The 23,630-nt window shown below is 43.8% G+C and overlaps 1 protein-coding gene across 4 annotated transcripts in view; it reads right to left on the minus strand.

Moving 5' to 3' along the window:
- The window catches only part of COL4A6 (collagen type IV alpha 6 chain), a 287,447-nt gene that overhangs the window by 48,233 nt on the left and 215,584 nt on the right, over positions 1-23,630 (minus strand). For 3 of the 4 annotated variants that reach the window (XM_038588048.1, XM_038588049.1, XM_038588046.1), the window contains 9 exons: positions 19,349-19,483; positions 18,056-18,100; positions 11,549-11,665; positions 8,297-8,365; positions 6,612-6,647; positions 3,592-3,654; positions 2,739-2,774; positions 2,519-2,560; positions 1,426-1,518 (listed from right to left, as the gene is read on the minus strand). In XM_038588048.1, coding sequence (XP_038443976.1) covers positions 1,426-1,518; positions 2,519-2,560; positions 2,739-2,774; positions 3,592-3,654; positions 6,612-6,647; positions 8,297-8,365; positions 11,549-11,665; positions 18,056-18,100; positions 19,349-19,483 — 636 coding nt within the window. The remainder of the gene's footprint in view (positions 1-1,425; positions 1,519-2,518; positions 2,561-2,738; positions 2,775-3,591; positions 3,655-6,611; positions 6,648-8,296; positions 8,366-11,548; positions 11,666-18,055; positions 18,101-19,348; positions 19,484-23,630) is intronic. The other variant, XM_038588047.1, reaches the window with a different exon arrangement.

The raw sequence follows: 23,630 nt of genomic DNA on the forward strand, positions 1-23,630 counted from the left end.
GATTTCCTGTTGAAAATTACGGGCTGCAAAGAAATCAACAGTTTGGGGAAAGGAGTAACAATTACAGTTTGGATGGGGATCCATAACACTGTAATCTGTCCTTCCTCAATATGCTAATTTAACTATCTGTGCCATAGAAGGGCTCCCTAAGGTTTGAGAATGATCAGGGAGGCAGGCAATCTTTCATATGTTCCCAAGCTGTTCCAAACTAATGATTGCTTTCTGTAAACCAAAAGAGGGCCTTGGAGCTGTTGCTTTCACAAAGACAAAATTCAAGAAATGGGAGTAAACACCTCTCCCTGCCCAGATCCCTTGGCCATAGGCACAGAATCACAAAACTGAAGGGAACCCTAGGAAAAGAAGGGAATGCAGGTTACTAAAAGATATCTACTCACCTTAACAGCATACAGTTTGAAAATTACCATGTATACATTCACTCACATCGAAATAGAAATCATGACGTATTGCAGTTGAACAGGTCTACAGCTCCAGCTGCAGTAGTTCATATCAGGTGAATTAGAGCATCTACTGTCACTTGGTGACAGTGTACCTTATTTGTAGGGTCACGTTTTGAGGGCAAATAACTTCTTTATAAAGATAACTTGAAAGTAACTATTTATTTCCTATGTGTTTTGTCACAGTGTTTTGGGGACGATGTAAGTATTGAGAGGGGTGGGAGTCAGGAGGGAAAAACCCCAACTACTTAATGTTTGTTTTAAGTTACTTGGTATTTTGATAATTGAATCTGAAAAAAAAACCCAAAGCACAGAAAATGGGACTTAAACAAATACTCAGAAGTCACACACCCAAACACAGACTTTTTAGAAAGCTTTTCATAAGGGACAAAACAAAGGTGGCTTTACCTTTACTTCAAACCAAAAAAAGCAGATGTGGTTTATGTATACAATGGAATATTACTCAGCCATTAGAAACGACAAATACCCACCATTTGCTTCAACGTGGATGGAACTGGAGGGTATTATGCTGAGTGAAATAAGTCAGTCGGAGAAGGACAAACATTATATGGTCTCATTCATTTGGGGAATATAAATAATAGTGAAAGGGAATAGAAGGGAAGGGAGAAGAAATGGGTGGGAAATATCAGAAAGGGAGACAGAACATGAAGACTCCTAACTCTGGGAAACAAACTAGGGGTGGTGGAAGGGGAGGAGGGCGGGGGAGTGGGGGTGAATGGGTGACGGGCACTGAGGGGGGCACTTGACGGGATGAGCACTGGGTGTTATTCTGTATGTTGGCAAATTGAACACCAATAAAAAATAAATTTATTATTATAAAAAAAATTCTTGAAAACAAAACAAAACAAAACAAAAGCATGACCCAGAACCATTGATCCTTCCAGTATAGTCTGGTTGTTAGAGTTGAACTTTGGTCTTAATAGGAAAAGGGTTGTTAGCATTTCACTACCTTGGATCCTTTCTTCCCTTTGGGAAATCCCATAAATTCCAGTTCCCCAGTGGATGGTGGGGGTCCTGCAGGGCCTGGGAGGCCAACATCCCCCTGTAAGATCAAAGGGAATGTTAAGCAAAACAGAAACCACACTGGCCACTTCTCCAGAGGCTGAGCTTGTCCTCTGGATGTAATTCACAAATAAACTGCCCATCACTTTGGCCTCCTTACCCTCGCCCTTGCCTCAGTGAGGAAGCAAAACTATCAGTACCAAGGAGTGGGAAGAATTATAAGTCTGGCCAAATGCATTCTGTACTAGCACTGCAGAGGGAAGAAGCAAGATGGATGAAAAGGTTTGTGGTTGCCAGTGTCATGCATCAAAGGGTGTTGAGAAGACATCAAAAAAAAAGGCTTTTGAGCAAGGAAAATGGCCACTTCTTGGCAATAGCGATCAGACTAATAATTGGTCCAGTCTTTGGCAAGAGTACAAGCAGCAACAGTGAAATCTGCGTGTGAACACTGGAGGTTGGATTTGCTCCTTGGAGGCAGTGTGATCTACAAGAGGCAGCTGTGAAGGGTGGAGAGGGCAAGCTTCCAGGCTCCCTCGAGGCTCCCAAATCACCCATATGGTTTGTGCAGATGGAAACGGAAACAAGGGGAAGAAAGTGGAAGAGAATGGTGAGAGATTGAGGAGGAGAGAGACAGGGGATAGAGAGAGAGACAGGAGGAGAAGGAAGAGGAGGAAGAGGAAGGGTGGAAGGAAGAGGAGAAGCAAAGAAGAGGAAAGAGAAGGTAGTACAATATGCAGAACACCAGGAAAATACCCAGGTGGAAGGAGGAGGGAATCGATTTCAAGAGAGTATGTTTGTAAGACATGCACACCTCACAGGTAGGAAGCAGGCAGACTACAGTATTTGGAAGGAAAAAGACCCCAGGAGCCTATGTGTGGCAGCCCTCTCAGGACCCCCACCAGAGGACCCATGTGGAGGAGGAACTGTTCATCTCCTGAGGCAAAGATCCAGCTCCCCTTAAAATGAGCAGGCACGTGTGCAGCCAGAGATGTTGCTCGGAGCATATGGAATGCAGATTGTATTTTCCAAAATCTATTTACCTTGACTCCTTTCTCTCCTTGGAAACCTAACCCCATATTCCCCTGGGGTACAGGGTTACAGGGAGGAAAAACAAAATCAATTACTAAACAAGCGCCAGGAACTTCAATTGGCATGCAGTCTTTTACCAGAAAGTGTGTTTCACCACACCAGATTATCTTTGGGGAAACTAGGAGACTGAGTGGTACGAGGCCCAAATGCCCCAAGACAAAGTATACTTACATCAGGACCAGGGAAGCCAGGAGGGCCTGGAGGACCCTGTATTAAAAATGAAAAGAATGCCCGCTTGTTAGTTTCAAACAGAACATGGGCAGTGTTGAGAGTCACCAGAGATGAGTCCCCACCCTCTCAGTATATCTTGGCTTTAGTATAGCATATTCAAGCTCCCTCTCCTGTGATACCCCTTTAAAAACACATTTCCTTTGAAATCTCGCAAATTGACCTGATAACCATATTCATGCTAAGGTGGTACAGACCTCATGAATCATCCTGCCCAAGAGGCTATAAAGTTAAGAAATAATGGCTTTTGGTAAAGCTAAGCCAAAGTCATCAGTGGGTGAGATTTCATGCACTGGAGAGTAAACAGTCTGGGAATGGAACCACATGGATAACTGGCTATGCTGTTTCTATGCTAGTGAGGGCAAATAGGTTTGGTATCCGCAAGACAGGTAGGTAGGTAGCACTGTCCAAGGTGCGGTGTGGGCAAGGATTTTGAAGCTTCTCCTGTGTTCAAGGTGGGTGTGGTGGTGATGGTATGATTAATTAGCAGGGTCTGTCATGGACAAGAGGAGTGGAAGGTGGCAATAGGTGCGCCAGGCATCTGCCATTCCTGGGCTGTACTTTAGGTTGAGCTAGAGCTGGAGGCTTTGGAAATGCAGAGTGGATGGTCAGAAAAACTCCGATAAAGACAACAAACAGCTCCTTATAAGAGCATGCTTCACTTTAATCCTCTAAGAATGGAAGTTGCCTTTTTCCACTAGGAGAGCCTACATAGGCTTATATCTAATCCCTGGCCTGGTGGGGAAAGCATTCATGTGAATACTGTGATCACATGGTAGATTTAGGTTGGTCTTACTTGCAATCCTGGTGGTCCCATAGGTCCTACGGCTCCTGGGGACCCAGGTGCTCCTGGAGGGCCCTAGAGAGGCAAGGTTTTACTAATATCAGAAAAGAAGAGTTTATCAAGAAAATCGGAAATGTATGTTCATAAGAATGCATGAGAATGTTCATAGCAACTTTATTCATGGTAGTAAAAAACTGGAAACATCCCAGGGGCCTGCTGCCACAAGGACTGACAAATAACTGTGATACATCTACACAGTAGAATAAATACTCAGCAATAAAAAGTCACAACCTACTGATACACGTGACAATGTGGATGAATCTCAGAAGCATTGTGCTAAGTGAAAAAAAGCCAGACCCCCCAAAGCTACATATTATATTATTTCCTTTATACAAAGTTCCAGAATGGGACAAACTGAACTAATGGTGGAGAGAAATCAGAACAGTGGTTTTCTTTGGGTGGAGGCAAGGATTGGCTGGGAAGGGGCAGAAGGGAACTTTCTGGGGTGATGACAATGTTCTATACCTTAAGATGGGTTTGGGTTATATAGGAGTATGTATTTGTCAAAACTCGACAAATGTACCATTTAAAATTTGTTTATTTCATTGTATGTAACTTTTACATAAAAAGAAGAGGTGCAAATACATATTAAAGTCTAGCTAATGGTAGTCATGCTGTAGAATTTAGAGGTAAGAGTACTATTGCCTATAATTTACTTCAAAAATCATCAATGGTAAGATGGATAGAGATGGATAGATGGCTAGAAGTGGGATAAAGCAAGTACAGTAAAATATTTTTTAAAAGATTTTATTTATTCATTCATGAGGGACACACACACACACAGAGGCAGAGACACAGGCAGAGGGAGAAGCAGGCTCCATGCAGGGAGCCCAACGTGGGACTCAATCCTGGGTCTCCAGGATCACGCCCAGGGCTGAAGGTGGCGCTAAACCGCTGAGTCACCAGGGCTACCCAAGTATAGTAAAATATTAATGGTATGGGTGTTCATGGCAAAATTCATTCCCCTTTGCTCTATATTTGGATATTTTTATATTAAAGTGATGTAAAAAACAAAAAGAAAGCAAGACATTTGTATTAACATCAAATAAAGTAGGCTTTGGGACAAAGAATATTACCAGAGATAAAGAGGGGGAATTTTGTTGCGATAAATCAAGTCAGTTCATCAAGAACACACGACAGTCTTAGATACATATGAATCTAAGAGCATGGCTTCAAAATACATGAAGCAAAATCTGACAGAAGCGCAAGGAGAAATAAATCTGCAAATACAGTTGGAGAATTTTAACATCCCTCCCTCAGTAATTAATAGAACAACTAAATTTTAAAAAAATCAGTAAGGACATAGAAGATCTAAACAACACTGTCAACTACCTTGACCCAATGGACATTTTTTAGATCACTATGCCCCAAAACACATTCACCAAGACAGTGTCATATGCTGAGCCATGAAACAAACCTCAACAGATTTAAGATTGAAACCATACAGAGTGTTCATTCTAACTGCACGGAGATCCAACTAGAAATCAACTCTGTAAAGATAGCTGGGAGGCTGCCAAATATTGGGAAATCAAATGACACATTTCCATGGGTCAAAGAGAAAACCAGAAGAGAAACAAGAAACTATCTGAAACTGGATTGATAAGAACAATAGTACAAGCAAGACAATAAAATCTGAAGAGAAAGACGTTATGGGGAAATATATGGCCTGATGAAAACTGGGGGGGTGGGCGATGGTAGTGAGGTGTTACGTAAGGAATAGAGAGGCTAAGTGAAGTCCAGTGAAAGCAGGGGTTCACAAGGTCCCCAGGAAACAGAACATTGCTTCGACAAAATAACCTGGGGTCACAAATCTGATCTGTGATCACAAATCTCTTTGTGATCTAAATGATCCTCCCTTTACCTAAATGATTTATCATGCCTGTGAACACTATAGACCAACACTGTACCTTTGTAAGCTGAGAAATGAATTCCTAGAAGCTATGCAGTGCCAACAGCATGGATGTGATTTTACATATGTAGTTAACAAGCAATCTCAGCTGGTGCTGTCCAGTGCTGGGGACCCATATGCCCTTGGTCCTCACCCTCCTCTGATTGTGCTTGTGTGCTTGTGTGCATCCTGTCTCTTGCCTCCCCTCTTCTGACATTGCTCTCTCTGTTTAGAATGCTTCCACTGCTGGCCAGCCCAAACATCACCCACACTTCTCAGAGGCTACCTTTCTCCATCTTAGATACAAAGTCTCCCATGAGATATATCTTTAGGTGGACGGTATCTCTTCCTCCAAGCTGGTGTGGGATTCTCATGCCATGGTCCTACTAGTTTTTCACATCTTGGTGTGTGTGTGTGTGTGTGTGTGTGTGTGTGTGTAGTCTTTCCGGGGGGGGAATTCAGAGACCATGTCTGCACTCTCCGGGATCGCTCAGAGTACTTTATATCCAGTAGGAGCACAATATCGGAATGAAAGAAGAAAGGAAGGAACCCTAACTTAGGAAAGAAGGAAGAAAGAAGGAGCTTCTCTGAAGCCCCTTCAAAGGAAAGCAATGTGGCAACACAAAGAAATAGAAAGCCCTTAAGAATACAATTCACGGCCTCTCATGGACTCCCTATTATTAAGAGTCCCCAAAAAGGAATTTCTAGATAGGATGGCTTTCACAGAAGAGTGTCCTGCCTTTTCTGTTTTACCCACAGTATTCTGAACACACAGAGAACAGTTAGCAGATGCTTGCTGGATGAAAGGCAAAATTCTTTTCTAATGCATTGCTGGGAGTATGCAGGTCCTCAGGCTAAAGGTTTGAAAGGCTGCCTCCTATGTCACTTGAGGGGGACAGTGGACTCTCTCAGAACTTTCTCACCTGGAAAAATGTCAACAGTGTGACCCATTCTACCTCAACTGTCTGGATTTTCCTTGAGAATGCTTACAAAGGCCTTCAAGCTGCCATAAAGAAAAATGCAAAGGGACCCGCAGTGATGGTCTACAGAACATTGAGACCTCCACACATAAGTAACAACTTACAATTATTCCATCCAGTCCAGGAAGCCCAGGCTCCCCCTGAGAAACAGACAAAGGCAGGACACTGAAGAGATTAATTAAGCCTGTGGTATTATTTCATAGATAACGGACCTACGCTTCATGGGCAGAAAAATGCATTGCTGATGCTTGGGCCTCCTCTGTCAAGGTCTTGTGTTTTACATAATGCATGAATTGGGCATATTCAACCACTTACTTTTTTTCCCCCTTAGAAAAATCCGGACTCCAGAAGACACATATTATAGCCTTGGTTGAACAGGATTTCATATTTTACTTGGAGTAATTAATTTTCACCTTTGCTAGGAACTTATCAATTAGAAACTGCTTCTGTGGGCTGGTGATTCTCCTGCTCTTTTTGGAAGAAAGCAAAGCTACCTTCCCGTGTGCCTTCATCCCCAGAGAATCTGTGCCCATATGTATACAATGCAAATCAGACATTTCAAGGGAGAATCAACAGAGCATACAGTCTCTGATTACATTTTAATTACTTTGCAGCATCTTAAGCCACTGTTGTGAATCTGTAATGTAACCATCTTGTGGAAATTGCTGTGTTCCACTGGGTCCAGGGTCTCTGTGATTTTTGGCAAAGCCACTCAATCAGCATTTGTTATGACAATGGCTATATTTTGACACCTGCTAGTCTTACCCCCATTGGCTTATGGTCAAAAACCAGCTCTCTGCAGCATGGAAGGAGCACTGCCCAGGTTTTAGCTCTTCAGTAAACTGGCTATGTGAGCCTCAGCAAGTTGCATAGACTCAGTGTACCTCAGTTTTTCTATCTGTAAAATGAGCAACATGAAGCTGACAATCATGAGGTCCTTTCCAAATCTACCATTCTATCTTCTGCCGTGGAATCTAAGCCAAGAGCTCAAACCCTGTACCTTCTCCGGTTCTCAGCCACCCGCCCTCATCACTGCCTTCCAAATTGATTCCCAGGGTTCCTGGTTCTGAGCGAACATGGGTGCATCTTTCCTTCAGATGTTGGGCACACAGATTCCCATCTGCTCCAGGGAAATGATGAGCTCACTTCCCACTCTGCAAGGGAATGGGGTCAATCATGTGGCACCAGAGTTTACTGAGGCACCCACAGGATACCAGGTAGCATATACCAAGAGTACAGTCACAAGAATATAGAAGGTTCTTATCAATTCTAGGAAGAGATGAAAGTTTCCAGCCAGCTGTAGAGTTGATGGGCAATTTTTGCAGACATCCAGGGGTCCTGCTAGGGTAATGGGCTGGTGTGCAGGTACAGAAAAGGGCAGGGCCAGGATCCTGGACTGGTGGCCATGTCCAGATGGGCAGAGTCATTACATGGCTTCATACCAAGGTATGCAGACATCAAGGACTACAGAATAGACCAAAGGTATCTGCCTCCAGGAAATGTCTTGGCTTGTCAAAGGAAATTATACCCATGCAAACTGTTTGTTTGCTAATCTGTCTCCTATTTTTGGTCTAGATCCTACAAAACAAATCTCTTTGACAGTATGGTTGCAAACATTTCTGTCAGTGTTGCCACTACAAAAAGCTCTGGATCCCTTTTAAATCTAGCTTGGTCTGCTTCTTAAATAGAGACACAGATGCTAGTTCTGGAAATGTTTTTATTGGAGCCCAATCCCGGGGAACTCAACTTACAGCCAGTCTACTTAGCTGTCTGCCTTAGAGGCTCTTACCTTCATTCCTTTGAAAGTACCTTGGGCAAGGACAGGTTCACCTTTAGAGCCTTTCTGACCAGGAAGCCCCTGAATAAAAGAAGAAATGTTTGTGAAGACATGCACACACACACACACACACACACACACACACAGAGTTTTGTTAACAGTATGATCTGATCACATAAAGGAAACAACTGCGAGAGTCTGGAATTATGTGGTTTATTCTATGGCAGGATTGGCTGTGCTAAGGGGCAAAGTATATCCCCCAAACAGGTGCTGTGTCTCAAAGCCTGCTGCCCCAGCCCCCAAGTCAGAAGTCTGTAAAGGGATTAGAAAGTAGAAGACTTGGACTCTATTCAGAATACTGATCTGAACAACTGCATTTAACACATGTCATTCATAAGCCTATATATTGCTCACCTGCTCCACCCCTCACAGGTATGCTGCTGACATCTTATGCCTAGGCTCTGCCTAAGACAGAGGTTAGAGAACTTTATTGTAAAGAGCCAGATAGTAAATTGGACTTTGTGGGCCATATCTGGGCTCTGTCTTATGTCCTTCTTCTCTTCCTCCACACAAACTTTTAAAAATATAAAACCAAGCCACACGTCAAGAGTTACACGGGCCAGTTTGCGGCCCTCCGGTTTTAGAGATATCTACAAAACCATCTCCATCCTCGGTTTCTGCCACAAAACCTACCTCAGCTTCAATGCCTGTCTAAGAGGCTAACGTGGAGAACATGTTAAAAGTACACCAAACCTGACTATCAACCAGACTGTTAAATAACTCTGTAGCAGATGCTGACTAATGTCTGCTAAATGTGATCCTCCTGGGGAAAATCAGTGTCCCTATGCCTAAGGGGAAGTCAGGATTAGTACTGGAGGTAGGACTAAGCTTTGGGGACTGAAGAACAAGGTGGTTCCAGAAGCTCCTTCTTTCCTGTTAGGAAAGGCCATTCTCATGGCCACTCCTTTCATCAAAGAAGCTTGACAGAATATCCACTTGAGATTCAGCAAGGTTAGTAAGGGTTCAGCTTAGTAAAATAAATGCCCAAGTTCCTATTTAGGCTTAAGGGGAGGTGTAGGGACAGGACTAGGTTTTACCCTTGTCTCCTTGGCTGTCAGGGGATGTTTATTATCTCAAGATTTCTTTTCTCCCTCTTGGGGGCAGCATTTCCTTACTTTGCTGGATTTCCATTCTCTTAACACAGATGTGATTTGCTCTCCTCTTCTGTTGCCATGGCACCATTTGGAGGCCTTTGTGACTCAAACAGCTCTTACTATGTTGGTAAGACGTTTCTTCCACCCCCACCCCCACCGCATATTGGTTTGGTCTTTAGATGTCAAGGTCCTTTATGCCCATCTGAGAATCTGAGGCTTGTGCTTTGTCTGTCTCACTTTCCTACACATATACCCATACCCACAACTCAGTCACCGAAGGCAGTGGTGCTGCTCTCCCAATAAAATGTTAATTAAATAACACTTCAATGAATATTGGGTGCATATATCTTTTTGAATTATTGTTTTTGTTTTCTTGGTATAAATACCCAGATATGGAAATAACCTAAGTGTTCATCAATGGATGAATGGATGAAGAAGATGTCACACACACACACACACACACACACACACACTGGAATACTACTCAGCTGTAAAAAAGAATTAAATCTTGCCATTTGCAACAATGTAGATGGAACTTAAGGGCATTATGCTAAATGAAGTAAGTCAGACAGACAGAGACAAATACTATATGATGTCACTTATGTGTGGAATCAAAAGCAAAACCAAAACAAATGAAAAAATCAGACAAAAGAAATCTCAGATACAGAGAACAGATTAGTGGTTGCCAGAGGGGAGACTGGTAAGGGGATGGGTGAAATGGCCAAAGGGGATAGACAGGTACAAACTTCCAGTTACAAAATAAGGAAGTCATGGGGATATCATGTACAGTGTGGTGACTACAGTAAATAATATACTTTTAAAATATTTTATTTTTAAGTAGTCCCTACACCTTAACGTGGGGCTCGAAATTACAATCCTGAGATCAAGAGTTGTGCACTCCACTGATTGAGCTAGCCAGGTGCCCCTAGAGTAAATAATATTTTATTGTGTACCAGAGAGTTATGAAGGAGGAGACCTTGAAGGTTCTCATCATAAGAAAAAAGATTTGTCACTCTGTATGGTGACAGGTGGTAACTAGACTTAGTGTGGTGATCATCTTGCAATGTATACAAACATCAGATCATTATGTTGTACACCTGAAACTAATATAAGGTTAGATGTCAATAATATTTTAATAATAACAAAAAAAGAACATGGTACAGCACTGGAATCAGACGTATTGAAAAAAGCCAATTAATTAATGTAGCTATGGAATCTAATAGTATGATTTCTAGCTAAATATATCACCTCAGTACCCTTAGTAACTTAGATTATTTCAAGTAAGGTTGGTAATGGGCTTGAAGGTATTATTTTTCTCTTTCCAGTCTCTTGTAAAAGAAGCCTTGCAAAAGCATGGTATCTATTACATATCCTTTAGATCAAAATATTTGAGCCCTACCTGGATGAATAGAATTAATGTGGTGACACCAGGATCTAATAAATGTTTTATCAATCCCAGAACCAAGGGTTATGGGGTGAGGTGGGGGGGGAGGGTGGCAAACTATGTCAATGTAGAGTAAGGATTCTCAATTATTTCTCACTATGGATGCTTTAGGACAGATGATTCCTTGATGTTGGGGGGAAGGTGTACTGTGCTAGTAGCATACCCCAAGGTGTGGCAGCCAAAAATGTCACTAGTAACTGCCAAATGTCCTTTGGGGTGGGGAATCAATCTTGGTTAGGAATCACTGGTTTAGACCAAGCTTGCCAAGTCCTTTGGGTCACTATCAGTCCTATGATCCCATGTGATCCTTCCAAGTACTGCATCTTCCAAAGTCATCTGATGTGGGAACACATCAAATAGCCCAAGTGTGTACTTTGCTCTGAACTTTACTAGTCCTTTAACAATTTTGCCAACTTTGAAAGCACCATTTGGAAAAAAAAAATGACCCTCTAAGTAGCGGAGCATGTGTACACTTCCTGCAACTGGTATTCTTCTTTAGACTTTTTAATGTTGTTATGCCGTCAGCATAGGCTCCTGCATTGGACAAGGGGCTACAGTGGTTGCCCTACACTGATGCTGAATGAGATGTCCATAAAAGCAGGAAAAGAGCACACTGGGAGGCAAAGAAAGCCATTTGGAAAAATGTACAAAGATCTGGCAACGTACAGGTGGTCCGAGAAGCCCAGGATAGCCATTAGGGCCTGGATATCCAACAGCTCCTTGAGTTCCATTACAACCATCCAGGCCAGGTGGGCCTCTGGGCCCTGGCTGTCCAGGGTGGCCCTGTTCAGAGAGAAAAGAAAAGATCAAGTCAGCCACAGAACTCATAACTATTCTAACAAGCTCCACAATAAGAGAAACCAAGTATGCTGCCCAACTTTGGTTCCTTGTCCATTCCCTTAGCCATATGAGGACTATGTTTTTGTAAGCTTTCCTTCATAGTCAGGTGTATGGAGCTGATGACAGCTTAGTGTTACCCTTCCCCACAAAGGATCAATGCTTTGATAGGACCTGTGCTAAAACCAGAGGGATCAAGCCTGATGAGATGGGAGACACAGAGTGGGGAAATTCATCTTCCCTGGGTACAAAGATGTACTAAGATAGGGCTTTGCTTGCTGATAGCTGAAGTGTTACCACCAGGGAATCACATCAGGCCTTGGGATGGTAGAATAGACTGGAGCCTAGGCAGCCTGGCGTGGCTTTTGGTATTAGAAAAGCCTGGGGCCTTTTTATGGCTCTGCCCAGGAAATGCTGCTGGCTTTTGGTCCACAGAACAGAATCAGTTTCCACAGCACCACCTCTCTTAAAAGCTGCTTGGCCAAAAATAAGCAAGTCTTGGAAAAATCATACTTCCAGTCTTATTGAGTCACTATCATGTCTGACTATGGCTCCAGTTAGGGAACTATACTTTTTCCTCTTCTCCATACTTGCTACTGAGGCACTTGTTTTTCCAGGGAATTAGCAATCATTCACATAATTGATCAGAATTCAATGCTTTTCCAGAGTTGAGTTCCCATGGTGCATAGAGTCCACCTTTTTGTAGGGAATAGATCTTTTTAAATCTATCAAAAGTGGGTTATGTGCTGGGTGGGGAGTAAAGAGATGACCTGAAAGACCAGCAGTCTGGACGGGTCAATTAAAGGTAGACTCCTACCCTCCCATTTACACTTTTCAAAGCCAATCATGGATATTTAATAATTTGAGGAAAACAAGCCATGCATTCAAAACTCAACTTTTCAAATTATTAGGGGAAATAAGCTTTGGTTAGATTCTTATTGAGGAAATGCTCCATAGGATTTTGATTCCTTTTTTTTAAAAAAAAGATTTTATTTATTTATTCATGAGAGACACAGAGAGAGGCAGAGACATAGGCAGAGGGAGAAGCAGGCTCCCTGTGGGGAGCCTGATGCGGGGCTCCATCCCAGGACCCCAGGACCCCAGGATCATGACCTGAGCCAAAGGCAGACGCTCAACCACTGAACCACCCAGGTGCCCTTTGATTCATTTTCATTGTCACTATAGTGGTAGGAGATAGTCTATTGATTCAAGAGTATGAATTTAGACTGCTGGACTCATGGAATACTAAGAATGGAAGAATGGTCAATAAACTTATTTTCACAATACACTTGCTGCAATCTGTGCCTGCCCAGACTCAGGTGATGAATTTTAGCTGCATGGGGGAAACCAAGACAGCTTACTAAGCCATTAACATGTTATTCCTTTTTTTTTTTAAGATTTTACTTGTTCAAAGAGGGAGAGAGTGAGGCAGAGACATAGGCAGAGGGAGAAGAAGGCTCCATGCAGGAAATCCAATGTGGGACTCAATCCTGGGATTCCAGGATCATGCCCTGAGCCAAAGACAGATGCTCAACCACTGAGCCCCCCAGGTGTCCCAACATGTTATTCCCAAATGAGATGGCCATTCTTGTTTGCCCTGAAGATCTATGATCTACCTTCTCCAGATCCTGTTGCCTTGGGTGGCTGACTTTTATGAACAGTGCCGCCGAGGCTCCCTTTCCCTCTGTCTCCCAGTTGTATTTGGTCACTGGGAGACATAGGCAGAAGATGAAAGAATGGGGGGAGGAGAAAGAGCGCAGACTGTTTATTTCCCACATGCCCTCCCTCCTTGGCCATATTGCTGACAATGGCCACATTGGTCTACAAGTCTTAGCTCTCCTTGAGCAGCAACTACTCCAGGTCTAACAGGGGTCCAGTGTTACCATTCTTTCTTTCCTCTTTGGGCCTAGGGGAGGGCAAAGCTTTGTGTCAGCTGCTTTGCAATCCATTTTAGTTCCCCTGAATCATGCCTACATCCTTGACATATACCATTCATGCCATCCTGTTCAGTTAACCCTTTCAGGTAGAGTGTCTATTCCTGGGATCCTGATCGCCACTTTAAAATATCCCAGCCATCATTCGCTTCAACATGGATAGAACTGGAGGGTATTATGCTGAGTGAAGTAAGTCAAACGGAGAAGGACAAACATTATATGGTTTCATTAATTCGGGGAATATAAAAAATAGTGAAAGGGATTAAAGGGGAAAGGAGAGAAAATGAGTGGGAAATATCAGAGAGGGTGACAGAACATGAGAGACTCTTAACTCTGGGAAATGAACAAGGAGTAGTGGAAGGGGAAGTGGGTGGGGGGATGGGGTGACTGGGTGACGGGCACTGAGGGGGGCACTTGATGGGATGAGCACTGGGTGTTATGCTATATGTTGGCAAATAGAACTCCAATAAAAAATATACAAAAAAAAAGATTCAACTTGGAAAAAAATAAAATAAATAAAATAAAATAAAATAAAATATCCCAGCCAAATGTGCTAGGGGTTATCTTGTTCAACTGGTAACAGAGATGAGTTAAGGCAAGACAACAGGCTGACTTAGTACTAGGGACCTCCTTACTCCTGAGGCCTTGGTTCTGTTTGAAACCCAAACCTCTGCCTGGCTTCTTACCCTCTTGGTACCCACATTTTTTTATTTTTATAAATTTATTTTTTATAAAAGCACATTCATTTGGAGGAATCTGGACACCCTAGTTCGTTTCCCAGAGTTAGGAGTCTTTCATGTTCTGTCTCCCTTTCTGATATTTCCCACTCATTTTTTCTCCTTTCCCCTTTATTCCCTTTCACTATTTTTTATATTCCCCAAATGAATGAGACCATATAATGTTTATCCTCTGATTGACTTATTTCACTCAGCATAATACCCTCCAGTTCCATCCACGTCGAAGCAAATGGGTACCCACATTTTTTTACTTGGATCCCAATCCTGTAGTTTTCTTGCCTGAATTCCTTTTTTTAAATAAATAAAATAAAATAAATAAAATCTTTAAAAACAAGTTTATGATTAAAATTAAACAAGGTTAAGCTTTCTATGTAGGAGCTCAATAAACAGGCAGTCTTCTTCTCCCAGGCAAGTCAGCAAGGATAAGCAACTGGCAATTGGGCTGAACTCTAATATTCTATCTATCTATCTATCTATCTATCTATCTATCTATTTATTTATTTTTTAAAAGTTTTTATTTATTCATGAGAGACAGAGAGAGGCAGAGACATAGGCAGAGAGAGAAGCAGGCTCCCTGCAGTGAGCCTGATGTAGGACTCCATCCCAGGACACTGGGATCACGATCTGAGCCAAAGGCATATGCTCAGCCACTGAGCCATCCAGGTGTCCCTCTATCTCCTTTTAATTCTCAGTAGTACCACAGTATTTCTGGCACCTTGCCCCTTCTGGTTTTAGCTAGTGATTTTACCTATGTGTGTGCTAGCTTTCAAAGAGAACATAACTCTTTGAGGGAGGAAACCAGGATTCTGTACAACTGCAAGGCACCGAACATACAGAAAAAGAAGATGCGCTGTAATCTGTAAAAACAGTGTTTCTCAGAAACCAGATTTCAAAGGAAGAATTTCCATTTGGCGAGTGGTATGTATGTGTTCACTTTGAAAGATATATAAATCTGGTGTGTTCATTTACAAGTCGCTAGGAAGGGAAATTTTTGAGATGAACTCCATGAGAAAAGCTAAACATACGTTGCAAAGGACAACTTGCAAACTTCTGCTCCCAACTTGGGTGAACTGGAAATATTTGATAAACATACATTTCTTGTGGGTGGCAACAGCCCCAAGCTGTGATTTCATTAAAAACCGCTGTGATTTCATTAAAAACCGCAATCCTGCCGCCCCGAATCTACATTATTCTCATGTTGAATATCTTGAATGCTTGTCTGTCCATTCTCCCAACTGGTTGCTATGCCCCTTGGTGCACAGAAACTACCCACATGACAGCAAAAATGGAGTTTGGGGACAAAAATCAGTGATGCCTATGTTGGCGATCAGCCGATATTAAGTAGGGCATCAGATTTGTGCAGCCATCCAGTTTAGTAAAGATGGGCTGAGGAAGCTGTTGGTTTTAGCTGCCAGATGTTGAGCAAAATAATGAGTCTGGCTGGGCCAAAGGTCTCTATGTTTTCCCGTGTCTGAAAGAGTCCTGCCAGTCTGACGACTGTTGCTTTTGCGGGCACTAAGGGTTGGAGTCAATCCCTCAAATATTTCTAGTGTTCCTAGTATATGGCGAATTCAGCCCTGGCGTTTCTGAGGCCTCTGAGTGGAGCAGAAGATGTATTCTGTGATTTCAAGAAAGCTAGATAAGACCATCACTACAAGACCACTAATAAATACCATGGGCCATATGTAATAAGGAGCTAGAGTGCATGGAATGGACACCAAGGACTCTTAGGAGATTAGGGATGGAAGGGAGATGTAAGCAGTAAACAGTAGGTGCCCAATAAATATATCTTGAACAACAGGAAGAGAGGGAAGGAATAAGGGAGAAAAATTTCATGGAGTAAGAGAGGCTTGGAGCCTGGAGCTGAAGCAATCAATAGAAGAAAACAGATACAACCTTTGGTCAAGAGAGGGGCCAACAGGGTGGGGACTTCCATTGGGAGGAGCACATTCATTTGGAGGAATCTGGACACCTGTGCCTCATCCTCCCAAGCAATGAAGCCAAGGAGAGAAATGATCAATTCCTACAAGCCCTAGGGCTCTCCTGGCCACAAGCTGGAGGCAGAAGCATCCACCTGGATGCTGGGGCATGTTCCAGTTCAGGATGGGAATCAGCCTCTGTATCATGGGATGTGCTTCCTCCTTCCAGCCCCCATTAAAAAGAGACTACAGGAGGAAGGGCATATTACTGCTGCAAGCTCCAAATCCCCCACTCAGCTCCACAGGAGGAATGGAAGAGGTGCTCTCCGGCTTTCTAGTTTTCCTACCTGCTGGCTCCCGGAAGACATACAATCTGAGTGGAGACTCAAGATGGAGTGCAGATAGGAACAGAGTAAGGGGAAAATGCCAGAGAATGTCATAAAAGGACCCCCAGCCCCATCCATTCATTTCCCTGCTGGCCCATTTTGGGACATTTTGCAGACTCTGCACTTGAATAAAATGCAGAATTCTGATGGCCCATTTGTCGATACATATAACAGATACAAGGAAATGAGACTTCTGTCCTCCAACTCTAAAAATGTATATTAGATCTGGAAAGAAAATGGGTCAGATGATAATTTTTTGAGGGTAGATCCATGTGCTTTTCCTCTATCCCTGGAGTAGAGCGACAGTACCTAGCAGGGGCATGAGAAACACCTACAGATCAGCAAAGAGATTGAAGCCCCCTTCCTTGATTCTGGATGATAATTCGGTATCATGTAAGAAGTTGTTAAGTCGAGGGTTCGCCAAACTGTGCTTAGATATGGTTCAGAAGAAGCCCTTAGAGGTTGTTGGAAGGATAAAAGCAGTCTCTAAGACTTCCCTCAGACAAAGAAACTCTACTCTCTCCTGATCCGTATGCTGAGCTTCCGCACATTGTGTCTTCTCTTAAACAAGACTAAAAACCACTGCTACAAATGAACACAGCCCAGGCTAAAGATTAAATATATAGACACGTGCCAAAAGGCAGAGCTCAACACTGGTAGCAGCAAGTTGCAAATACTGTATTTTAAAGGCTGGCATTTAAAATGTTAATCACGGACTCTCCAGTGGCCAGATGAGTGGGGATACAGGGTAAAACTGGAGAAACCCAGGGGTCAGCCTAGATGAAATGGGAAAAGGAGATGTCTGTAAGCTCCAATTCCTCACTTATCTCCAGCAAAACCAGGTCCTCAGGATAAAGGGAAGGGGCTGTCTCCGCATGATCTTTGGAATAGTCAGTCGCTCTGTAAAAACTAAAGGGACATTCACTGTGAAATGAGATAAGGCTGAAGAGAACAAATTATGGGAATGAAATGTATCAAGATACCACTAAGTATTTTTCTAATTTCATGTATCCTCTTAATATTCTTTTTTTCCCTTAATTTTCTTAATATGAGTATGCATGCACTGTGATATGTATCTCCACACATCATCCCCAATGAAAGCTCCTTTCAGCCCACAAGACTGTACTTATTGTGCCTAAGATGTTGATGGTCAAGCCTGCACATGGCCCAGCCAGCTAATTTAGTGCCACCTGTAACTAAATTCCTGGGAAAGTATGTGTGACCACTTCTCTTCACACCTCATCATGTGCATCTCAACATTTGACCCGGAAACACACTGGCATGAAACAAGATGTGGTGAAGGCCAAGATGCTTATGCTGTAAAAAACACAACCTAGAAGAAGTATTGAAAAATACTCACCGGAATCCCATTGATGCCGAGAAAGCCAGGCACTCCCATGGGGCCCTAGAAAAAAGAAGTAAGAAGAGGAACATAAGAGACAATTGAATTGATCTCCTCTAGATTCAGTGGGTTCATTCATATGATCCATGACCTAAGTTGCTAAGTGTTGTGTACCTCCCTTGCCACATTGTGTCACCCTGCTTCCTACTCCAGGTCCAGATGACTGACTTACCTCTAACCAAGGTCTTAAATGTGTCTGTGTTCTGAAATCAGTTTTAATCTTAAGCAATGTAGTGCAAGACCTAAAACAATGGCTTGATATTACACACTACTTTGACATCTGGGGAAACTGGGAGGGCCTCTAAAGGCCTAGCCACAAGTTCCCCTGTCCACTCTGCCCCCATAAATAAGGTCTCCTAGGCAAGTGGCCATCCTTATCAAACAGCAGGTGCAGTTCCTGCTTATCCCTGAATTGTGGTTTCCAGTTCCCTGATGGCCCACTGAATTATTCAAACAAGCCAACCACATCCTCCCTCAGGAACCAACAGGCACCTTGCCTTTTTGATACTACAAAGTCTGCCTCCCACAGCCCCTTCTGGTTTATTCTGTTCCAGAGTGCAACCCCTCATGTGGCCCTGCATGATGTGTGGTATCCTTCTCCCCTGGGGTGTGAGTATATGTGACTAATAAACCTGCTGTTAATCTCTTCCATCCAGTATCAGGTGTCATGTCTTCTGCCATCCCCAGAACCTTAGGGTGGGAATCCCTCCCTTAACAATAGGTGAATAGGAGGTGATTAAAATCTGCAGGGAACCTAAACTAAGCTGCTAAACCCAGCCAGCTACCATGACATGATCAATCTCCTTTTTTGCATCTCTTTCCCTATCTTTGTGGCCCAGATTGCTCCCAAGCATTCTGAAACCTTGCTTCCCAGTCTCCTTCCTTGGATTCCTGATTTCACTTGCCCATCTGATTGAACTTCTGACCCATGTCCACCTCAAACCCACCTGAAATCCCACCCCAGCAAGCCCACTTATCTAGCAAATAGCCAACGCCTGCACTTGATGGCTGGCTGGCCATGGAGTTTCTCTAGAAATGAGTCAATCCATTAGCCCCATATCACCAAGCCTGTCTCATATTAAGGTTTGTAGGCTGGTACCAAGGTACTCAGGATTAGTATTATTTCCATTAGTTCCATAATAGAACTGGGATTTAGAACCTTTCACCTTCATACCTGTGGTCCATTACCCAAAGAAAAATCAAGCTCTGGTGTTTTTGTTTTTGTTTTTGTTTTTGTTTCGTTTTGTTTACCTTATCTCCTTTTGGTCCATATGGTCCCAGGGGGCCTGGGGAGCCCCTTTCTCCTTTCAACCCTGCTAAACCACTAGGGCCGGCAAATCCTTGAGGACCCGTTGGACCTTGAATTCCGATTGGCCCTGGTTGCCCCTAAGATGGAGAGAAGGGGTGCAATTAGCCAAAAGGGGGATTAACAGTCAACACTTCCTATTTTCCCATGCACAGAGAACACTGTCATCACGTCACTAAATAATTTTGGCTTAGAGACTTGTAAAGCATGCCAAAGTTCCAGGCACAGATCAGAAAAGGCTATTTTCGGGGCTGCTAAGCTTATTTGGATAGAACATATTTTATAAGCACATTTAATAAGATTCACGTGCACCAAGATCCTTCAACTTTGTACTTCTTAGGAGATTAGTTATTCAGGCAGGATAATATTGTCCTCTTCCTAGTTAATGCCAGGCCATCCATCAGATTGTCAAAATAGTGTAGGAACAGAACAGAACACGATGCTGGAGAGCATCGTGACATTTTATAATTCACATTCAAATGGCCAACCCCATACTTGCAGTGAAGTCCAGAAATGGCTATGCCTAAAGAACACTACCTCAGGGGTCCAAAGAGGGGAGAACCCAGAAACCCATGGGCTGACCAACCTGTGAAAGCTCATCTTTGCTGGCAGATACCAGGGCCCCATCGCTATAACTGGAAACAGATGCTTACAGGGACAAGACATGTGGGCACACATACACACACACATGGTTTATTTGTTCCTTCTCTATTTCTCTCCCTCTCCCTTCAACCCACCATCTGTAGAGTGTTGAATGTGTAAAATTCAAGAAGCCTGAGAATATCCATTAAGTATCAATTATGATAGCAAGAGGGAGCAGCTTGGGGATTTTGAATGTGCTAGTTATAAAGTGTCTGTAACAATTAAGTCTGAGAGTTCAGGCTGACATTTCAAAGCTGACCGAGACAGAGAATTAACCCCAGTGGGTGCAACACAGGCGGGCTAGTCTATCATTTAGAACAAATCCCAGTAGGTACTAAATATTCTTGGCAGAAAAATGAAAAGCATTTTTAATGTGCATTACCTCTCAGAGAACACAACGTCAATACCAGGTAGAAAGCCTGTTTTCATAAACACTTTCTGTTTCCACCTCACGGCCCTTTTACTAACTGTCTGCAATTTCCTACAGATCTGGGAAAAACTCTGAAAAGCCCATTAGATATGCCCTTTAATATTCACCTTCAAGGGTTACTTTTTAAAAGCTGCAAACAGGACAGATGCTTTACATAGTGGGTAGAGTCAAGTAGGGGAGATGTAAATGGTCACCTGCTGTGCGGGGGGGCGGGAGTAAAAGTTCCAGCGTCAATTAGGCCCACGAAGGCAAGGACTCATTATGCAAAGAAGTACAGAGATGCTCTTCCCAAGGAGATGCAATTTTTTGGGGGCACCATCTACCACTCAACCTTCTCCAGCACCCAGCATATGGCCTATAAAGGGTGCTGGGCTGCAGGCTACTTAATGGGCTTATTTCTGGCATGACAGGGTGAGACCATGAACTTTTACTTTTTATGCTCTTAGCTCCCATTGGAATTTTGTTTATAATGATTCTGTTATTTATTACTCTTGTAGGTTTTTACTGTACAAAACGAAACAAAATAAAATGAAAATGAAAAAGAAAAAGATTTTTTAAAAATGCCAGGGTGTTGAGGATTAATGAAGCAGTCTCCAATGGGCCTAGCTTTCAAGACTAATGTACACAAAACTAGAGCAAACAGCATAAGTCCAGAATAGAGCCTAAGTGATGCAAGAACACAAAGAAAGGGTTGGCCATGGAGCATTGGGAAATGCTTACATTCTGCCCACGGCTGGGGTGGGGAGGGTCATGGCCCCCCACTGGAAAGGCTGAGTGGGCTCCAACTGAGGCAGGCCTGGAAAGCAAGGAAGGAAATTCGAAGACTTGGTAGAGTAGCACATAGCAAACCCTCAGAGGTTTGGGGACAGGGGACTGATGGGAGGAAAGCAGCCTTGCAGGGCTGAAACTCATCAATGAGCATTCAGGAGAACATGTGTGTGTCAGCATGAGGCCAGGGCAGCCTGCCTGAGGCTGAAACAAGGGAGATAGATAAGAACCGGCTGTTGCGGGAGGAGGAGACTGGTTAGTGGGAGGATAAGGGGGCAAGCTGGGCTTACTAAGGCCATGTTATTACTAGCAGAGAGGATGCAGGCAGGGCACTGAATGCTTGACCCAAATCTGAGCCCTACCCAAAGCTTTCCCACATCAAGGGATGGGAGGTAGAGAGCATGATAAAGCACTGAACTGAGAGAGATTTTGGTATGGCCCAATTCCCATCTTGCTCACATCACTAGAGCCGGAGCAGTGCCTGGCATGGGCACATGGGCTGGCACACTCTAACACTGGTCTCTTGCCTCTGTGAGCACATGCTCAGCCAGAGTAACCCAGGAGAGGTAGGAGTGCAGTGATTCTAGGGCTGGATTTAACAGGAAATCTGATTACATCCAGAAAAGGCAGGATTCCCTGGCCCACTCCCTTCCTCTTGGCTGGCTAGCCATGCTGAATTTGCCATGAGGAGCTTAAAGTGAGTCTTGTCAAGAACACATGGATTCTTTGGATTCAAATTTTTTTCCAAAGGGGCTTCTGAAATAGCAGCCCTTGGGGGAATCCATACCTCTGAGGTACAGCCTCTGGGCTGGCCCCAGCTAGAAACCTCTCAGACCCCACCCAAGGGCCAGAAGGGGAGTCCTGGAGGATGTCTCGAGGCCTCTGAGGTACTACTGGCCTAGAATCGCCTCCTCACTGTGGTGCCAGGCCCTTCTGGGGCCAGCAGCCATGGGATACGAGACAAGGAATCTTCCTACCCACCCTGGTCCTGCCGAACGGTGGCGCAGAGCACAAGAAACGGATGAGGATGGCAAAGAAAAGAAACAAGAGATGCATTTTTCTGTGGGTTGCTTTGTCAGCCATCTCTCAATATGCTTACTCTGTGCTTCCAGCTGTATGTCCTTTTTTGGCTCATCTTCGGAGCACAGGGTTTCTTTCGCTATGTCCACTCTACTACTGAAGCTTAAGACTAAATCAATGATAAGGGACTCCTGAGTGGCTCAGTGGTTGAGCATCTGCCTTTGGCTCAGGTCATGATCCTGGGGTACTGGGATCGAGTCTCACATCTGCTCCCCGTGGGGAGTCTGCTTCTCCCTCTGCCTATGTCTATACATCTCTCTCTATGTCTCTCATGAATAAATAAATAAAATCTTTAAAAAAATAAAAATAAATCAATGATGAGCTGCCCCCCCTTTTTTTTTGTCCTCCAAAGAAGCTATAGGTGGCACTTTTCATACTGGCCAGCAGAGGTCAGTGTGAGAACACAGTGGCTGCAGATAAGCCTGTGGGTGGGTGGGCCTCGCTCACTCCAAATAAAAAGAAATCAAACCGGTGTCAGAGAAGTCACAGAATGTTCGAGCAGAAAAGGCCCTTGGAGACCATTTCATCTAGGTTCTGTTTTATACATGGGGGAGAAAAGAGGCCGAGAGAAGGGGTAGGACTTGTTCGGGTCACATAGCTAGTGAGGAAAACAGCATGGGACTCAAACCAGACTGCCTGCTGCCAGCATGTGGCTCTTTCCCTGTTTGCCAGCAGCAGATGTCCTAGGGGGTCCTTGAGGCTGCCCCCCTTACCCCGGACCCGCCCCTGGGACTGTCCGCATCAGTAGGCTATGGCGGCCAGATGCTCACACATCATTTCGCTCTTCCTAACTCTGATAATTTCATAGAACCAATCTGAGACACCATCACTGTTTGGACTGCTTGCAGAATTTCAATGGGCTTGGACCAATGCCCTGCCCTGATACATGTCATTTATTTTGGCAAATAGACCCAGACAAGGCAGAAGGGACTCCTCCAAGTCTTTCCAACAAGCTCTCCTGCCTCCATCTGCTAGAGATTTTAAATACGCACAGCAGGGTCTAATCGTCAAGAGACTGATCTGGGACTTGTGTCTGAGGCCTGGAACTGCAGTGCCTGCCTGAAGCCTGGGCTGGCTGCCTCCCGCTGACCACAGTGCATGGAGGTTTAGTATGCAGTTTCAGGTCACCTCAAATCAGATCACACCCACAGCTCCAGCCACATAACTGGGGTATCAGGCCCAGAAATGGGTCCAGTATAAAAGACAGCAGTCCTTCCTTATTCATGGCTATATGTTTCACCGTGACCTCCGGTGGTTTCCTGAAACTGCAGATACACCAAACCCCTATGTGTGTGTGTGTGTGTGTG

This window comes from Canis lupus, chromosome X (genome assembly GCF_011100685.1).
Source record: "Canis lupus familiaris isolate Mischka breed German Shepherd chromosome X, alternate assembly UU_Cfam_GSD_1.0, whole genome shotgun sequence".
In the NCBI taxonomy this organism is placed as follows: domain Eukaryota; kingdom Metazoa; phylum Chordata; class Mammalia; order Carnivora; family Canidae; genus Canis; species Canis lupus.